We start from the raw sequence: 17,784 nt of genomic DNA, 5'->3' as shown, positions 1-17,784 counted from the left end.
CTACTTAACTTTCTAATATTTAAGGATAAGATATATCAACAAACAGATATGAACAAAAATCGTCAAATAATTATCTGATGTAATTCAGAGTACCAGCATGTAAAGATGTATGTATTTGTACATAAGGATGTTTATTAATATTGTTTCTAGTAGGAAAAAACTTGTAAACCACTATCAGTAGGAGCATACGGGGAGTGTCTGAGTAAATGATCGTGCATACACTTCATGCAATACTGTGCGGCTTGTTGAAAGAAAAGGGTGGAACTAATAGGTATTACCTTCAAAATGTTCCCACATAGTATATTGTTTGAGGCAAACAACATTATAGGATAATATACATAGTATGATCCCATTTTTGTAAACAAATGCATGTACATTTTTTAAAATGTTTTCATTGACTTTTAGAGAGAGAGGAAGGGAGAGGGAAAGAGAAACATCAGTGTGAGTCAACACTGATGGGCTGCCTCCTGCATGGATCCAGCCCGCAACCTGGACATGTGCCCTGACCAGAAGTCAAACTCGCAACCTTTTGGTGCACGGGACCCTGCCCAAGTACCTGAGCCACACCAGCCAGGGCCACAGATACGTTCTTGTAAGCAAAGGAGAGGGTATGACGTTAACTGTGGGTACATTCTGGGAGGGCACAGTTGGAGAAGCCAATGCTAAGACAGTTAACATGTTCTTGGAACATCTCTGTGTTGTTTGAATTGGGACAATCAGGATATATTATTTCTAAAATTAAATGACTGAAATTCAAATAATTAAGCAACAATCTACCCTGGAAATTTCTCCATGCCATTAAAGATACTATATCATGGTCTGGCCGGTTTGGCTCAGTGGACAGAGCATAGGCCTAAGGACTGAAGGGTCCCAGGATCTATTCCGGTCAAGGGCATGTACCTTTGTTGTGGGCACATACCCAGTAGGGGGCGTGCAGGAGGCAGCTAATCGATGTTTCTAACTATCCCTCTCCCTTCCTATCTGTAAAAAATCAATTAAATATATATATTTTTAAAATAAAGATACTGTGCTCACTTTGGCAGCACATATACTAAAATTAGAACGATACAGAGAAGATTAGCATGGCCCCTGCGCAAGGATGACACACAAATTCGTGAAGCGTTCCATATTTTTTAAATAAAAATAAAAAATAAAAAGATACCAAATCACATATAATGACCACATATATCCCTTGTGTGGATTTCTCTAATGTATTGAACCTAATGTTGGATATTTAGTAGATCGGGAGCTGTCCAAAGAGGACAATTTTTGTCAGAATTGAAAATGTGCAGACCCATAGATCTAACCATGCCTCAGGTAGGGAATCACCTGACAGGGACACTCATACATGTGTATAAAGATATCTCTGCAAGATTGGGTCCCTGCCTCATTATTCTTGCTAGCAAAAGGCTAGAAACAACCTATCTGTCCAACTTCAGGGACTATATAAATAAAAGTTACAGGCTGGCCAAATACTGCAATTCTCAAGAGCCGGTATATAAGAAATGAGATGGATCTGTAGACATTTACATGGAAAACGTGCCAGCATACATTGCAAAGGGAAGGGGGAAGGCAAGTTACAGACCAATATGTACAGCATGATCTCATTTCTCATATATGTGTGTGTGTGTGTGTGTGTGTGTGTGTGTGTGTATATATATATATATATATATACACAATATATATGGACTGTACATTGGACAAGATCTGAAGGATACACATCCAGCTGTAGGCAGGCTTTACCCATCCCTATGTCTGTATCCCTATTAGGATGTAAGTGGAGCATAAAGGAAGTGAGCCCTCCGTGCCCTGAGGAACGCAGAGATCCACTGCCTCATTCGGAGCGGCACCATGGAAGGAATGTCCACATCCCTCAGAGGTGGCTGAGGTCCCCTCTCAGCCCTGAGACTCTCAGAGGAACAGGGAGGAGAGCAATCCGCGCCCAGGGGGAAAGGGTTAAGAGCGAGGCCGGTCTGTGGGCGGGCTCAGCCATCGGCAGCGCCAGGCTCTGTTAGCCAAGCCTGAGCATCTCGGAGGAGGAGGATGCGGCGCTGGGACACGCGCAAGGTGAACGCGGGGGCTGCCGGCCGTCCAGGTGAGGAGCTGGCAGAGGAAGGGGGCGATGGGGGGGCCCAGGCCGGGAGCACGGCCTGCAGCCCCGGCCTCAGCGGGGAGCAGAAGGGCCTGCACCAGAGCCCACCCCGCACCCAGGACACTGCGGGAAGGCGCGGAGCCAGGGGACAGGAGGAGGAGGAGGAGGAGGAGGAGGAGAGGTAACCTGAGATGGGCCAGCTCCCAGGCTGCTGCCCTGCACTGCCCTCTCCCTAGACCCCGAGACAAGGAGATCCCTCTCCCCTCCCCCCGCACCCCCCCACCCCCCCACAAAAACACATTTCTCCAGCAGCTGGAACCTAGTGCTGGGCAGCCCCCCTCTTTGTCCGCAGATGCCCACATCTCTCGGATCGGGGGTAGTGAGCAGATGGCAGATGCTTACTGAAGAAGGCCCCGCTCAGCCGTCTCCTCCTCTGCAAAGCCTTCGGACTCCCCGTGCAAAGGGATCTGCGGCGCGTGTCACAATGCCTAGGATGACTGTGTGACCTTGGGTGAGTTGCTCGACCTCTCTGAACCTCGGTTTCCTCCCCTGTGAAATGGGCATACCCACCCACACCTGCTTGCGCTGGGAGGGAGGCTTGGATGAGATCAAGGACATTCAGCGACGCTTAGCCCAGGAGCCTAACTGGGTGAGAGCTCCACACAGGAGTCCCGGGAATCGAACCAGCAACCTTTATGAGGAAGTGCCTGTGTTGGGGGCCTTTCAGTCAGCCCCCCTCAGCTCACCCACACTCCTGACACTAGAACTGATGCTTCTCTGTGGGTCCCCAGCACCGGGGCTGGGAGAGAGCAGAGCATGGGGCTTGGTGAATGTCTGAGAAGTGAGCCAACGAGGATGTAGGGCAGAGTCTAAACACACTTCGGGGGGTGGGTTTCGGGGGTCTTTGAGCCCCCCTGGAATTGTCCACAGCTTTTGGCGAGCCTGGGCATTTTCTCGGGAGAAAGCCTGGAATTCCCATGGGCTTCTCGGGGTGTCTGTAGGCAGGCCACCAGGGCTGGGAGGCAGGGAGGTTGGACACGCTGCGACCCAGCTCTCCGCCCCTCTCTGGCTGTGGGTCCTTCCCGCCTCCCGGGCTCAGCTGGAGACTCTGGGGAGTGGAAACTTCAGGGAATATGTCGCTGGGGCAGGTCATAGGCTGGGGGGGGGGGGGCGCTGGAGACAAGAAATGGAAGATCAGATGCAGCCTCAGGAAGCCTGAGGCCAGCGTGGGAGACAAGAGGTTACTACGGGTTGTGCCCAGGGTGATGGGAAGGGGCGGAGGGGGTGTCACGGAAAGAAATGTCTCTGCCGAAACAAGCCACGGTCACATCTCACCGGGCTTTCTCCGCTGGCCTCTCTCCCTCTTTTAACACATCGGTTAGATGGTGAAACTCCCATGCTTCACCTCTCCGCTGGCTTCCTATGGAACACAATAAAACCCAGGTGCCTTGCCATGGCTTACCGGTCCCCTGGGGATCGAGCTGGGTCGTTCTGATTCCACGCCCCTCTGCCACTGTCTCCACTTGTTGATCTCCAGTCACACCTAGGCCCCCCAAGTGCCTCCTTATTTCTTTTTTCTTTTTAAAAAAATATGTTTTATTGATTTTTTACAGAGAGGAAGAGAGAGGGATAGAAAGTTAGAAACATCGATGAGAGAGACATCAATCAGCTGCCTACTGGGGATGTGCCCACAACCGAGGTATATGCCCTTGACCGGAATCGAACCTGGGACCTTTCAGTCCGCAGACCGATGCTCTATCCACTGAGCTAAACCAGTTTCAGCAATTTCTTTAACTCACCGAGCTCATTCCTGTGTCAGGGCCTTTGCACTTTCTGTTCCCTCTGCCGAATGCTTTTCCCCGCAAATCTTCAAATGGCGGCTCCTTCTCGTGCAGCATTTCGCTTAAATGTCACCTCAGAGAGGCGTTCCTGGCGCCCCCTGGGTAAAGTCCGCCCCCCCCCCCCCCCCCATCCGTCTATCTCTTAGTCCTGCTTTCTTTTCTCCATAGCTCACCTTATGTAGCAGCATTCGTTGTCTGGCCCATCCTTAGAGTCCCAGCTCCCTGAGGGTGGGGATCTCGCCAATCCTGTTCGCTGCTTATCCACAGAGCCTGGTACACCATACCTCTCCGGTTATTTGTTGAAATGGTTAAGAAAGCCTTCTGGACAAAATGAAAAAAGCAAAAGAGCTCTGGTACTTATGCTCCTACCACAGGCCTGAGCCATTATGTGTTTCGTTCTGTAAGCCTTACAAGAGTCCTTTAGAGTTAGGTGCTCTTTCTATACCCGTTTTACTGATACTCGAATGCAAAAAGGTGAAGTAAAAACTCGCCCAGGAACTGGCAAAGCTGGGGTTCAGACCCAGCTCCCTCCTCAAAAGCAGGGCCTATTCCTCTCCACTCTCTGGGATTTGAGCTGGGACTTCGCGAATAGGATTCAGCGAGGAAAGGAGACGGGAGGGGGCATTCTGGGCAGCGGGAATGACGGAGGAAAGGCATGGAGCAGCAGGCAGCCCGGCAGGTGGGAAAGGGCGAGTGAGCGGCCTGGTGCGGCCTGGGGAGGCCCGGGAAGGGTCTTCATTCCCTTCAGAGGGTCATGGGGAACCCCTGAAGCTTCTGAGTCAGGGCAGTGGCATGACCAGAGATGCAGTGTTAAAGGTCACGCTGGGCACCACAAAGAGACTGGCCAGGAAGTGGGGGGAGGGGTGGGGAACCTGCCTCCTGTCGCTCTCCATCCTTTCCCACCAGCCCCCTTGGGGCAGCCCCCTCTAGCACACACACGTCACTCCCCTCTTTTTTTTTTTTTTTTTTTTAGGCTTATCCAGTGAGGACTGGAAGCTGAGGGCTCCAGGCCCAGGCATCAGAGTGGACCATGGCCTCTGGCCCAGGGGGCCATGGGCATGGCCTCCTGCGGCTATTGCTGCTGCTGTCTCTGGGGGCTGGCCCTGCCCTGGGCGGGGAGGACTGGGAACCACACCTGATCCCCAGGGGCCCCGCTGGCCCTGAGCCCGCAGCCTCCCCCCGGCCGAAGTCCAGAGACGAGAGCCCCCGGAACGCCAGTGTTCCCCGGGTCCCTGCGGAGGAGGCGCCTCCGAGGACCGAAGACTCTCCCCTCGGCCCAGCCCTGCACGGACCTCAAGCAGCCCCGGGGGCTCCGGGAGAGGGGCTCCCAGTAACCGATGACTTCCAGGTGGCTCAGGGGCCGAATTCTCAGGGCTGGACAGGTCCTCCTGACTCACAGGAGCCTCTGGAGCCAGATGCACCAGCACCCCATCCAGTGGGGTCCCCCCATCTCACTTTCACCCCAATAACTCCCAGCCTCCAGCTCAGGGTAGCCACAGTGCCTCCCTCCCCAGGGGAGCCTGGAGGCCAAGTGGGACAGCGGCCACTTAGCGATGAGGGTCTGGTTGCTGAAGCCAAGTCCAGGGTCTCAGAGACACCCACCTCAGCCCACCAGGGCCCTCCCCCCTCTCTTGCACCTGACTCAGGCGCTCTCAGCAGGCCAGTGCTGGGAGAACAGGCTGGGGGTGAGGAGGGCTTCCAAGAGGCAGCTCAAGGCCCCATCTTAACCCAGCGGGAGCCAGCAGCCTCTGTGGTTGGCTCGGTATCCCCAGTTGAGGTGGCATCCACTCAGGAGCCTAGGTTCCTGCCAGACCTGGCACTGACAAGAAGCCTTCCTCCCGCCAAAGAGCTGCCAGCTGAGCCCCCCGAAAAGGCTAAAGGTGGGGAGATCGGGGCAGTCAGTTTTCCAAGTCCCTCACCGAAGGAGGCTGACTTCCCTGATGTTCAGGGCTCCCCAGGACCCCAACCTTCGGGTCCTCCAGCCTCAGAGACTCCTCCTGAGCAGCTCAAGCCAGGTAAGTACCAAAGTGAGGGTGCCATGCAGGGCTGGGGGGTGAGGGGGGGGGCAGTGTTCCATGGCAGCTGGATGCCCCCGGTTCTGTGCGCCCTCTGGCCCCGTTGGGTCCCATTTTCTTTCTTTTTCTTTCTTTCTTTTTTTTTTTTTTTAATACTATATTTTATTGATTTTGTACAGAGAGGAAGGGAGAGGGATAGAGAGTTAGAAACATCGGTGAGAGAGAGTCATCGATCCGCTGCCTCCTGCACACCCCCAACTGGGGATATGCCCGCAACCAAGGTACATGCCCTTGACCAGAATTGAACCCGGGACCCTTCAGTCCCCAAGCCGACGCTCTATCCATTGAGCCAAACCAGTTTCGGCCCATTTTCCTTTCTGAGGGTGTCTGTGCCTCCCTCCTGGGGGATCAGACTTTGGGGACTGCTGGGGGGGGGGGGGTCAGGCAGAGTGATGACTGCCTTTGTCATTTCAGAGATAGCAGCAATGAACGGAGCAGACCCCATCTCTCCCCAGAGGGTGAGAGGAGCAATGGGGGCCCCAGGAACTCCCAAGTCCCTCATCCCTGGCCCCTTGGACCCGGGCCCACCTACAAACCAAACAGAGAGTCCCGTGAGGGTCCTGAAGCCAGGTGAGGGCATGGCTGGGGGCTGGGGAGAGGGGCACTCTGCTAAATTAAGAATTGTGTGAGGTCCAGAGGGGAGAGTGGGGCGTCAGTGAGGACAAACAGCTCGTAAGGACCTCCTTCAAACAACCTGGGGCAATAAACTAATCTCACTGGGTACTCTGGGAGAAGCCCTTTGACCTTTTGGGGCTAGAATGTTCTTAAATGTAACACGGATGTATCTTTAGTGGAGATCCTCCAACTCTGGCAAATCACTCAAGGAGCTTTTTAAAAAATCCCCACTGAATTCTGATTCAGTTGGTCTCCAGGTGACTCTAATATTAAGCCCATATTAAGAACTGCTGGTATATTGTTAATAAAAATGGCAGCTCACATCCATTTCACACTCATTGAGTACACTATGCTAAACATTCAATCCTCACCACAGTCCAGAGGGACAGGTGTTGTTACCATCCCCATTTCACAGATGTGCTTGGAAAAGTGAAATAACTTTGCCCAATCACATTAGGAAATGACTGATGTAAAAATCAAAAACGTTTTTACCAGGGGCTATTATAACAATGTTGTTATTGCAGACGAAGCCGAGGAGTGGCCGGGGCGCCCCCAAAGCCACCCCCCAGCACCCCCGGTCCAGGCCCCCTCGACGTCCCGCCGGGGCCTCGTTCGGGTCACCACGCAGCGCGCCCTGGGACAGCCGCTGCCTCCGGAGCCCTCCGCCAGCTCCACAGCCCCGGCCCCAGCCGCCTCCAGCCCGCCGGCCAACGCCACCGCACCCCCGCTGCGCTGGGGCCCCCTCCGGCGGGTGCTGAGCTTCTCCTGGGAGCTGCACGTCTATGGGGTGGGGGTGCTCTTCCTGCTGCCGGCGGTGCTGGCCACGGCCTCTCTGGCCGCCGCCGCTACGGGGCCCTGGCTGGCGCTGGCGGCGGCCGTGCTGGTGCTGCTGGCCTCGGGGCTGCGGGCTGCCTACATGCTCGCCGACCCCTACGGCTCGCAGGCGCGGCTGGGCGTGCGCGCCGGCCTGGTGCTCTACAACCTCCCGTTCCCCTTGCTCCTGGCCGCGCTGGCGGCCCTGACCCTGCTGGGCCTGGGCGCCGGGCTGCCCAGGCGGCTGCAGAGCCCGCTCCTGCTGGGAGCCACGGCGCTGGCTCACGGCGCGGGGCTGCTCGCTACCGACCTGCTGTCGTCCACGCCGACGCTCAACCTGGTGGCGCAGGGCTTCTCGTGCGCCTGGGGCGCGGCCGTGGCCCTGGGCGCGCTCTGCCTGTGCCGCCGCCGCCTGCTGGACGGGCCCCCGCGCGGCGGCCGGGACGCCAGCCCGGGGCCGCGGCTGCTGGCCGTGGCGGGCTCCCTGGGGCTGCTGGCTAGCGGGTTGCAGCTGGCAGCTGCCCTCTGGCTGTACCCGGGCCCGGGCCGCGTGGGCCGCTTCTCCTGGGCCTGGTGGGGCGTCCACTTCTGGCTGCGCCTGCTGGAGCTCACCTGGGCCCTCGTCTTGGCGCTGGCGGCCGCGGTGGCGGCGCGGCCCCGGCCGCCCACGGAGCACGCGTGCTGGGCCAAGCTGCTGCGCCTGGCGTGCCCCGCGCCCCCCGGCAAAAGCGAGGTGCCCGAGCGACCCAACAACTGCTACGCGGGGCCCAGCGGCATTGGCGTGGGCGCAGGCAGCCTGGCCATCAACAAGAGCCTCATCCGCAACTCCGCGGCGGCGGAGGGGGCGCCGCCCGCCACGCCCAGTTCAGGCGCCTGGGGCTCGGCCGCGTCGCTGGGCCGCGGCCCCCAGGGCGGCCCGGCGCTCTCCCGGAGCAGCGTGGGGCCGGCTCCGTCGATGAGCGAGCTGGACCTGCGGCCGCCGTCCCCCATCAACCTGAGCCGCAGCATCGACGCCGCGCTCTTCAGGGAGCACCTGGTGCGGGACAGCGTGTTCCGACGCTGCGGCCTGCGCGGCCTCGCCTCCCCGCCGCCAGGGGGCGCGCTGCGGCCGCGCCGGGGCAGCCACCCGGACACCGAGCTGGACGGCGGCGCGGGCTCCCTGCTCCGCGGCCGCTGCCGGTCGCTCAGCGACGTGCGCATCCGCGGCCCGGTCCCACCGCACGTCCTGGATGAGCCGGATCGGGCGGCTTCTGGCAGCTCCGTGGACAGCTTCTCCCGGGGCTCGCTCAAGATCAGCTGGAACCCGTGGCGCCACGGGCTGTCGTCGGTGGACAGTCTGCCCCTCGATGAGCTGCCCAGCACGGTGCAACTACTGCCTGCCCCGGCCCCTGCAACTGCTCCCAGTCGACCCCTACGGCCCCGGAGTGAGGCCCAGCCTTGCGGCAAGCCAGGGGACTCTCGCAGCGCCTCCAGTGACACCATTGAGCTCTGAGCCCACCCCACACTGCTGCAGGACCAGCCTTCGGTGACCATATGGCATGGCTGGCTGGGACAGTGGAGCCCTTAAAAAAAAAACTGGCATCCTGGGGCCTGAACCTGATTGCGGCCCTGGAAGCAGCCAGGAGTGACCCCAACCCCCACCCGCGTTTTTTGTTTTTTAAATATCTATTTTTTTCCAGCAGGTATTTTGCACAGAGGCCGTGATTTATGCGGGATACAGGGTGGACATGCATGGATTTAGGTATGGGGAATGGGGTCCAGGTGCCCCAAACTCCCCTCCAGACTCTGGAAGGATGAGGCTCGCTTGTCTAGATTGAATGTCCTCTTTGTGCCAAAGAAATAAACCCTTAGGACTTGGCTCCTGCCTTCCTCTGGCTATGCCAGTGTCCTGTTCGGAGAAGAGGTAGGGGGCCCCACCCTCCAGCAATTCCATGTCCAGTCTGTGGGGCAGGGGGACTTCCAAAGGAAAGGGCTCCTGGACCCTTCCCAGCTTTAGAAATAAGGCTATCAACATTTTATGGAACTTCTATTTGTTGTACACTGTCTTCGGCCCTTTACATTCACCACCTTATTTAATTCTCATAATAAGCCTGAGTGGGAAGCATTATCAAGCCCATTTTATAAATGAGAAGAGTAAAGTTCAGAGACAAAAGTCATAATAATAGCTGATGTTGAACCCAAAAAGTTCCATCCCTGAGGCTGGGTCCTCCACCCCTTTTCCTAACACCCTTCAGGGCCAGCCCTCTCCTCCTGTTACTCCTCCACCAGGCAGCCCTCCATTTCCCAGGGCTTCAGAGAAACTTCCCAAGGGTCAGGGCCTCTCGGTAGCTTAGGCCAGGGGTCAGCAAACTTGCAAGCCGCAGTTTGCAGCTCTGTTGACTAATGCGTTTGCCTACCGCTGTCAGATACCACCCGTTACCTCTTTGCACACAGTATGCCACCATTGCCTAATCCTCACAGCTTCCAACCACACTGTAACATTTACTCTAGTCCCGTGGTGGGCAAACTCATTAGCCAACAGGGCAGCAAACCATGGGAGTGGGAGGGCAGACAGTAAAACGGAAGCTTCTCTGTTTTCCAAGTCCTTTCTTTATTTCCTGAGATGAATAAATAATTCAGTGGCTGAGGGGCGGGGGAGGTGAGCACGGAACAGTAGCTGGCAGCATGCAGCTGGCAGGAGGAGGCTGAAATGGGCCCACCCCTGCAGGAACCCACCGAAGCTCACTAGCAGCCACCATAAGGAGACACTTAAAATCCACACACGTTAGGAAGCCTGCCCAGTCTCCCCAAGGCCTAGATCCTATGGCATCTGTTTTGAGGGCTCCTTCTGCGTCCCAGGGCCTCACCTGCCCAGGTCCGGGTGCCTAGGCTGCTCCGTAGGTGGGTAGGGGTTGCTTAGCCCACTCTCAAAAACACAGCAAGCCGCCTTGAGTGTCCAGGCAGGAGAGAGAGGCTGACTTTTGGAGGCAGGCTGGTGGGAGGAGACCCTGCAGGCAAGGCGGAGATTATCTGCCCTTGATGAAGCCTTCCAGCACACGGTCACTACGCTCCGACAGCCAGTAGCCAGTCATGGCCGCCACCGCCCCGATGAAGATGGCGGTAAAGACCAGATCACCCTTGGCAGCCAGCGTGGCCAGGGCACAGATGATGACGCCGAAGAACATCTGCTGCAGCACCACCAGCTCATCCTCGGTCATCTCTGAGAAAAAGCCCGCTGACTCTGCGGGGAAAGAGAAGCACCCGTCACTCCTCCCCTCTTCCCCGAGTCTCCCCCGCGCCCGCTCATTGCTGCCACGTGCCTTCGAGGCAGGCCGGCACATGATGTCATTTACTGCTGAGAACCACTCTGAGAGGGGCCGTTATTATCCCTCACCAAACAGGAAACTGAGGCTCGGAGAGGGCGAAGAGGGTTGCCCAAGGCCACGTGGTGAGCAGGTTGTGACAGAGCACGTGCTGTGTGTACCAGCCCAGCCCCAGAGCCAGACCGCCAGGGTTCAACACCCAGCTCTGCGACCTGCTTGCTGTGTGGCCCTGGGCACACTGCTTCATTTCTCTGCATCCCCGTTTCCGCTACAGGGATGAGAAAGATCCCTACAGCATTGGGTTTGTTTTAGCGGCAAAGGAAGTCAATACATGCAACATGCTTGGCACAGTGCCTGACGTGTGGTAAGCGTTGTGGAAGGGATCACTGTTATATCATGGTGGCTGTCCATCTCGCCACCCCATGGCCTACAATAGCTCTCAGGGGGCCGGGCTAGGACTGGGATCCCATTGGACAGACGAGGAAACAGGCTAGGGGAGGCAGAGTAACGTGATGCCAAGTCCTATTTTCTTCCTTCCCCAGGGAGGTGTGAGGCCACCAAAAGCTACTCACAGTAAGATGTAGGCCTCAGGTCTCAGGCAGCCTCACGGGGCGGAGGGGTTGTAAGTGCTCGGAGAACGGGTTTGGTGGGGGCCACGCGGGGACTCACCTGGGATCTGCTCCTTCACACAGATGCCCTCAATCTGCTTGTAGCCCTCAGCACAGACACAGCGGTAACTGCCCTCGGTGTTCTCACATTGCTCGTTCTCTCCTGGACACACCTCTGTCTCACACTCGTCCACGTCTTGAGGGAGGGCAAGGAGGGATCAGAGCCCTGACTTCCAGGGTCCCACATACAGCACCCCTCACCTGGTCTCATACATGTTCTGGCACTCCCTTCCGCCCTTACCCCCGTAACATTCCACCCTTCCCCGACCCTGTTCCTATGCCAGCCCCTCTCCATTCCCGGTGGCAAGGTACCTGTGCCCCATTGGCAGGAGACTCACCGAGACACTTGGCGCCCACCTGCTGGTAGCCAGGGCTACACTTCTTACAGCGGCCTGGCCCTGCCCCCATGCAGCCCAGGCAGGCCTTGGCACAGTCTGGAGAAGAGAGAGGAGAGAGAAGGTAAAGAGCGGTCCCGAAATCCAAGGGGTTCTGGTGCCAGAGAAGGCAGACGTTTGGGGGGACCAGGCATGGAGCAGCTCCCCCCCACCTCTCCCACATCCCCTCCTCCGCAGGGTGGACACTCACCTCGGCACTCATAGGAGCCCTCCGTGTTCACGCAGAACTGGTCCGCTCCACAGTTGGCTCGCTCTGTGCCACACTCGTCGATATCTACAGAAAGGCCGGCGAGACGGGGAATGTCCATCAGCTCCCCATCAGGGAAGCTGAGACCAGCATCTGCTGCAGAATGGAGCTGCCAGGCTCGTGTGGTGTGGCAGTAACTGCAGGCTGCCCACCAGCACAGAAGCAGAGGTGCAGCTGGACTCCAGGCTACCCAGGCAGAGGGCGCATTTTCCAATCTCTCTCGCTCCCCAGTACGGCCTGGTGGTTGAGCTCTGGCCAACAGGATGTAAACAGAAGAGACGTGCTCCACTGTTAGCTTGGCTTTAAAACAACAGGCTTGGACTCCCCCGTGCACTCCCTTCTCTGTCTCACTTCCTGAGTGCCAGGTCACAGAGCACAGAAGTGCCTGTGAACTAGCCTCAGCCACAAAGACAACACCCCTCGGAATGACTGCACAGTAAGCAAGAAGGAATCCGCGCCCTTGAGTGATTGTGACAAGAACTTCCCTGACAGCCCGGTCCACTTGCTTGGAGACTGTGATTTAAGATAAAAATAAACCTCTGTGTTCTCTAAGCCATAATCTTTGGGGATCTTTTTGTCACAGTGTCTTAGTCATGCTCTCACTTATACAAATGGCTACCGAGTCTCAAACCCAGGTCTCCTGACCCACGTTCAGTATCCTCATTCCTCTGGCTGACCCTTTCTCCATTTTCCAGACTGGGCCTAAATGACACCTCCTCTAAGAAGCCTTTCCTGATTCCTTTCCATCACCAAGCTGGATCAGGGGCATCTCTCATTGTGCAAAGATCGGTCTGTACTGTAGTGCCTGGTTACTGTTCTGCCTTCCCAACCACACTGAGATTTTCTTTTCTTTTTAAAAAATATTTTATTGATATTTTTTTACAGAGAAAAAGGGAGAGGGATAGAGAGTTAGAAACATTGATGAGAGAGAAACATTGATCAGCTGCCTCCTGCACACCCCCTACTGGAGATGTGCCCGTAACCAAGGTACATGCCCTTGACCTGAATCGAACCCGGGACCTTTCAGTTCGCAGGCTGATGCTCTATCCACTGAGCCAAACCGGTTTCGGCCAGGCTGAGATCTCCATAAAGGTGGGAACTGTGTGGGTCTAGCCCAGAGATGTGGGCCTTGATGGAGAACCAAGCCCAGGCCCATCTACCCCCCAGACCTAAGGCCCAGCCCCACTCACCCACACACTTGAGGTGATGCAGGGCCCAGCCCCTCTTGCACTGTAAACAGTTGGATTCCTCAGGTCCCGAGCAGCGGGCACAGGGGCCAAAGCAAGCTGGGGGGAATGGCGGGAGTAAGAGGATGAGCAGGCAGGCATCCCATCAGCCCCTGCCCAGCGCCTCACCTTTCGGCTACCTACCCGAACATACCAGATGGCTGGCGTTGCGCTCCACCTCAAAGTAGCCGAGGCTGCACTGGCCACAGGCCTCGCCCCCATAGCCGGCTTGGCAGTCACAGCGCCCGCTGCCCCCTCGAGTCCCTTCCCCTTCGCAATGCCCGTAGCCACCGCAGGGCTTCTCTGCACCCCCAGGACAGGCTGTGGGCAGACACCAAACCAGGGGAGATCGTAAAGACAATCTTGTATCTAGAAAATACTAACATTTTTTTCTTTAAAGAAAACTTAATTTTAATAGCAACATAATATTTTGTCAGAAAGCTGTACGAAATTTACTTAACCACTACTCCACGATGGAACAATTAGGTTATTTACAAATCTTTTATAAAGACCGAATTGATCATCTTTGTCACTAACGCTTTATCTGCAGCTTCTGGAAAGATTTTTCTAAAAGGGGCTGTTTAGCTCCTGAGTCAGAACTGTGTATAGAAAATGTGTGGTGACCATGGGGGCATCAGGACAGCACCAGCCAACTCTAGGAAGGTCCCCTTAGTCCAAGGGGTGGGGCCTGGTCTGACCCCAGGCATGGGACATGAGGGGCGGAGATGGAAGCACTTCTCAAATACAAGATAAAACCACAGCAGCATCTGACTCAGTCTAACCACACACATATCTTTCTTACAGAGCCATTCCCCATGGATTTGCTCATCTCGTCAGCCCTGTGAGGCAAGGAAGAACTAAGGTCCAGAGAAGTTATGTGAGCCGCCTAAGTGCACACAACCAGCTAGGGGCAGTCCCCTCCCATCCCTTAAGAGAAACTTGGATAATAACTCACGAAGGCAGGAGGGTCCGAAGGTGCCTGAGGGGCAGCAGAGCTTCAGGGAATCCGAGCAGAGCCACTGGAAGAGGTCTGGCGCTTCCTGCTGCCTGAGGCAGGAGGGGGCGTGACGGCGAGGGGTCCTTAGTATCAGAGATGCTGCCCATCCCCCAACCTCCCACCAAATCTCTGATACACCCACCGCATGAGACCCCTAAGACCACCTGACCAACGCCCTTTCCTCGTTTGGCAGAGGGACCCACTGGAGCTCAGAGTGAGAGCTCGCGTCCTCCAGCAAGTCCTCAGCAGGCCTGGGTTTGGAAGAAGGAGCCTAAACAAGGACACAGCCCCTGCTTTACTACCTGGCCCTGCCTGCGGCCCCTCCCTGGGAAAGCCCCCCATCACTCACTTGTGAAACCACCAGCTCTCCACCAGCTCCTCGCTCAGCTCCAGCAGGCGATGGCACTCGAAGTCCGACTTGCTGCACACGTTCTCAAGCACCTCTACCAGGCGGGTCTCACTGGCCAGACAGGGCAGAGCAGTGAGGACACATCCCACGACACCCACCAGCCTCCTTTTTTTTTTTTTTAATATATTTTATTGATTTTTCACAGAGAGGAAGGGAGAGGGATAGAGAGCTAGAAACGTCGATGAGAGAGAAACATCGACCAGCTGCCTCTTGCACACCCCCTACTGGGGATGTGCCCGCAACCAAGGTACATGCCCTTGACCGGAATCGAACCCGGGACCTTTCAGTCCGCAGGCCAACGCTCTATCCACTGAGCCACACCGGTTTCGGCCCACCAGCCTCCTTAATATCTCTCCCACCACTCCTCATGCCACGAGAGGGTCAAAGGTTAAGGGCATAGGGCATAATGGAAGGGATACTGGTTTTGAGTCAGACAGGCCTGAGTTTGAATCTAGTTGTATGACCTGGGGCAATTCAATCGCTCTTGAACCTGTTTTCTCTTCTGTGAAATGGGGACACCACCTCCCCTACAGGTTTGTTGTACGATATCTTAGTTCCTGCCTCTGCACAATGGAATATATACTCTTGCTGGGCAGATGTGAGTAAAAATATATAACAAGTGTTGGTGAGGAAGTGGAGAAACTGGAACCCTCCTACATTACAGGTGAGAATGAAAAATGGCGCAGACACTGAGGAAAACAGTTTGGCAATTCCCTGATAAGTTAAACACAGAATCATCATAGGACTCAGTAACTGCACTCCTGGATTCGCACCCAAAAGAATGGAAACAGGTGTTCAAAGAAAAACGTATACACAAATGTTCACTGCAATAGTATTCACAATAGCCAAAACATAGAAACAACCCAAACGTTCATCAAATGATGAATGGATAAACAAAATGTGGTATATTCATACAACAAGATATTATTAAGCCTTAAAAAGGAATGAAATACTAATATGTTACATCCTAGATAAACCTTAAAATTTTTGATAAGTGAAACAAACCAGATATAAAAGGCTACACATTATAGGATTCCAATAGAATTAGCAAATCCGTAGAGACAGAAAGCTAATTAGTGATTGTCAAGGACTGAGGAGAGAATGAGAAGTTACTGCCTAATGGATGTAGCATTTCTTTTCAGGATAATGAAAATGTTCTGGAACTAGTGGTAATACTTGCATAACACTGTGAATGTACAAAATATCTCTAATGGTAAATGTTATGTGCTGTATATTCTACCTCAACAAAAATTAAATATACATATACACGCACATAAAATGTATTATATCTTTTAAAGAGTCTGACACAGTAACTGGCATATAGAAAGAGGTGCTTTTAAAAAGCTGCAAAGCCCTGGCCGGTGCTGCTCAGCAAGATAGAGTGTCAGCCCGCACTCTGAAGGGCTGCAGGTTCGATGTCTAGTCATGGGCATGTACCTGGGTAACTTCACCTTCCACTAACTCCATTCCAGCCACTTCTCAAATACTCCAAGCTCAGTCTCACTCTGTCCACTTCTCTCCCCTGACTGTCACATAGCTTGCTTCTTCACTTCAGGTCTCTGTCCAAATGCCACACCTTGACCACCTAGCTTCTCACCATTCTACAGTCCACCCTGCTTTACTGTTATTCACCTTGTATGACATTATCTATCGCCTTATTCACCACCTGTCTCCTCTACAAGAATGGAAGCCATTTGGAGATGGGGTTTTGCTTGCCTTGTTTACTGCTGTGCTACAGATGTCCAGTGATATTTGCTGAATGAGTAAGCACTCCCCCAAAGGCTCTAGGTCCCCACTACTAGAACAGAGAGTGGGGGGTGAGCTATACAAACCCCGCTTCACAGCCCTTACCTGTCTTTGTACTTGGACAACTTCTCTTCTTCCCAGGCAGTATTCCCACCTCCAAAGTTGTCCCGGATGGTTCTCTCCAGGCCCTGGAAATGGAGAACATTAGGAATACCTAAGTACAGAAGTACAGTGCCTGGCGCATTCTAGCACTTCAGGATTTCACTGACCAGGAAACAGGCACAGAGGCCATACAACTAGTAAGTAACCAAGTTGGGACTTGAATCCATACAGACTTGCATCCCAGATCTCCCCACTGTCAGCAGCTTGCTACAGTAGCCGGGCGCCTCCCATCAGGCTGCTGCTGGTACACTCACCTTGTTGAAGCTGTCGACCAGTCCCCGACACGTATGACACGGATGGGGCTGGGTTGGGGGCGAAGCCTGGGGAGGCGGAGAGGGCTGGAGCCAAACGGGGCCTGGGAGGCTGAAGAAGAGGCTCAGGCCCCAGACGAGAGCTGGGACCAGGCCCCTTGGAGGTCGCGGGGCCATCTTTTCCCAGGCTGGGGGCCTGTAGATGGAAGACATGGGTAGGGTGCGCTGGAGGAGCCAGGTGAGAAAGACAGAGTCTGTTCCGGTATGCCAGGGGTCTGGGAGCCCAGATCTGTTATTTTAAAAAGGGAGGCAGGCAGGACTGGGTGGGATACGGGAGGCGAGAGAGGGTATGGTGGGGAAATGAGCGGGAATAAGTGATCCTCGTTACCGTTGGGGAGGTAGCCTGCACCCCTAGGCAAGGAGGCAAAAGTCAGCCCATTGTTTTAGGGTCTGAAGGTAGGTGTGTTGGGGGCAGGATCAGTGGAATTAGGTAGGATGGGTCTGATTCCAAATATTGGGGGAGAAGCAGCCGGATGAACGCTTTGTGTGGAGGAGCCCAAGTCTGGATGGGGAGAGAAGGAATCTGTCAGGTTCAGGGCCCGCAGGGGAGGATCCCGATCCCTGTCGATGGTGGGGGAGGAGGAAGGGACGACGCACCCAGCCCGCCGCAGGCGCAGAAGGCTGTCTCCGCGGCGCCACCTCCTCTGCCGCCTGCGTCGGACGCGCCACCTCCGCTGCCGGCCCCCGCAGCCCGGGGGGCGGAGCCCGCGCCGCAGCCAATGGCGGCGAGCCATGTACTATTGCGTCACGCCGCACCAGCCAACCAGAGGCGGCGCCGGGCTGCACCTGTCAGGCTGTTAAAGGGCCGCGGGGACTCGGACCGGACCGCGGGCTGCGCGCCAGGCCAGGCGCTCTGCTCTGTCAGAGACACGCGTTGGGAGAGAC

At 55.5% G+C, this 17,784-nt stretch overlaps 2 protein-coding genes across 5 annotated transcripts; one reads left to right on the top strand and one right to left on the bottom strand.

Annotated features, from left to right (window-relative positions):
• The first annotated feature begins 1,817 nt into the window (after window positions 1–1,817).
• PRRT3 (proline rich transmembrane protein 3) lies at window positions 1,818–9,294 on the top strand. The gene is made up of 4 exons (XM_084901927.1): window positions 1,818–2,603; window positions 4,907–5,948; window positions 6,423–6,578; window positions 7,148–9,294. The coding sequence occupies exons 2-4, from the start codon at window positions 4,964–4,966 to the stop codon at window positions 8,926–8,928; spliced, it is 2,922 nt and encodes a 973-aa protein (XP_084758053.1). The 5' UTR covers window positions 1,818–2,603; window positions 4,907–4,963; the 3' UTR covers window positions 8,929–9,294.
• Window positions 9,295–10,002: 708 nt separating this feature from the next.
• On the bottom strand, window positions 10,003–17,755 carry CRELD1 (cysteine rich with EGF like domains 1). 4 transcript variants are annotated; one of them, XM_084901984.1, is made up of 12 exons: window positions 17,497–17,755; window positions 16,843–17,035; window positions 16,532–16,614; window positions 14,621–14,731; window positions 14,436–14,522; window positions 14,230–14,321; window positions 13,419–13,595; window positions 13,239–13,334; window positions 11,992–12,075; window positions 11,745–11,840; window positions 11,408–11,542; window positions 10,003–10,656 (listed from the first exon to the last, which is right to left on the bottom strand). In XM_084901984.1, the coding sequence occupies exons 1-12, from the start codon at window positions 17,631–17,633 to the stop codon at window positions 10,442–10,444; spliced, it is 1,506 nt and encodes a 501-aa protein (XP_084758110.1). In that variant the 5' UTR covers window positions 17,634–17,755; the 3' UTR covers window positions 10,003–10,441. The 4 variants fall into 4 exon arrangements, with proteins under 4 accessions (XP_084758110.1, XP_084758112.1, XP_084758111.1 ...); XM_084901986.1 differs by lacking the exon at window positions 17,497–17,755 and adding an exon at window positions 17,228–17,488; XM_084901985.1 differs by lacking the exon at window positions 14,436–14,522 and having other exon boundaries at window positions 17,497–17,748.
• Between the last annotated feature and the right edge of the window lie 29 nt (window positions 17,756–17,784).

This window comes from Pipistrellus hanaki (genome assembly GCF_964339955.1).
Source record: "Pipistrellus hanaki genome assembly, chromosome: 13".
NCBI lineage: Eukaryota > Metazoa > Chordata > Mammalia > Chiroptera > Vespertilionidae > Pipistrellus > Pipistrellus hanaki.
The sequence above is the reverse complement of the archived record's forward strand: the minus strand, read 5'-3'. Positions and strand labels throughout refer to the sequence as shown.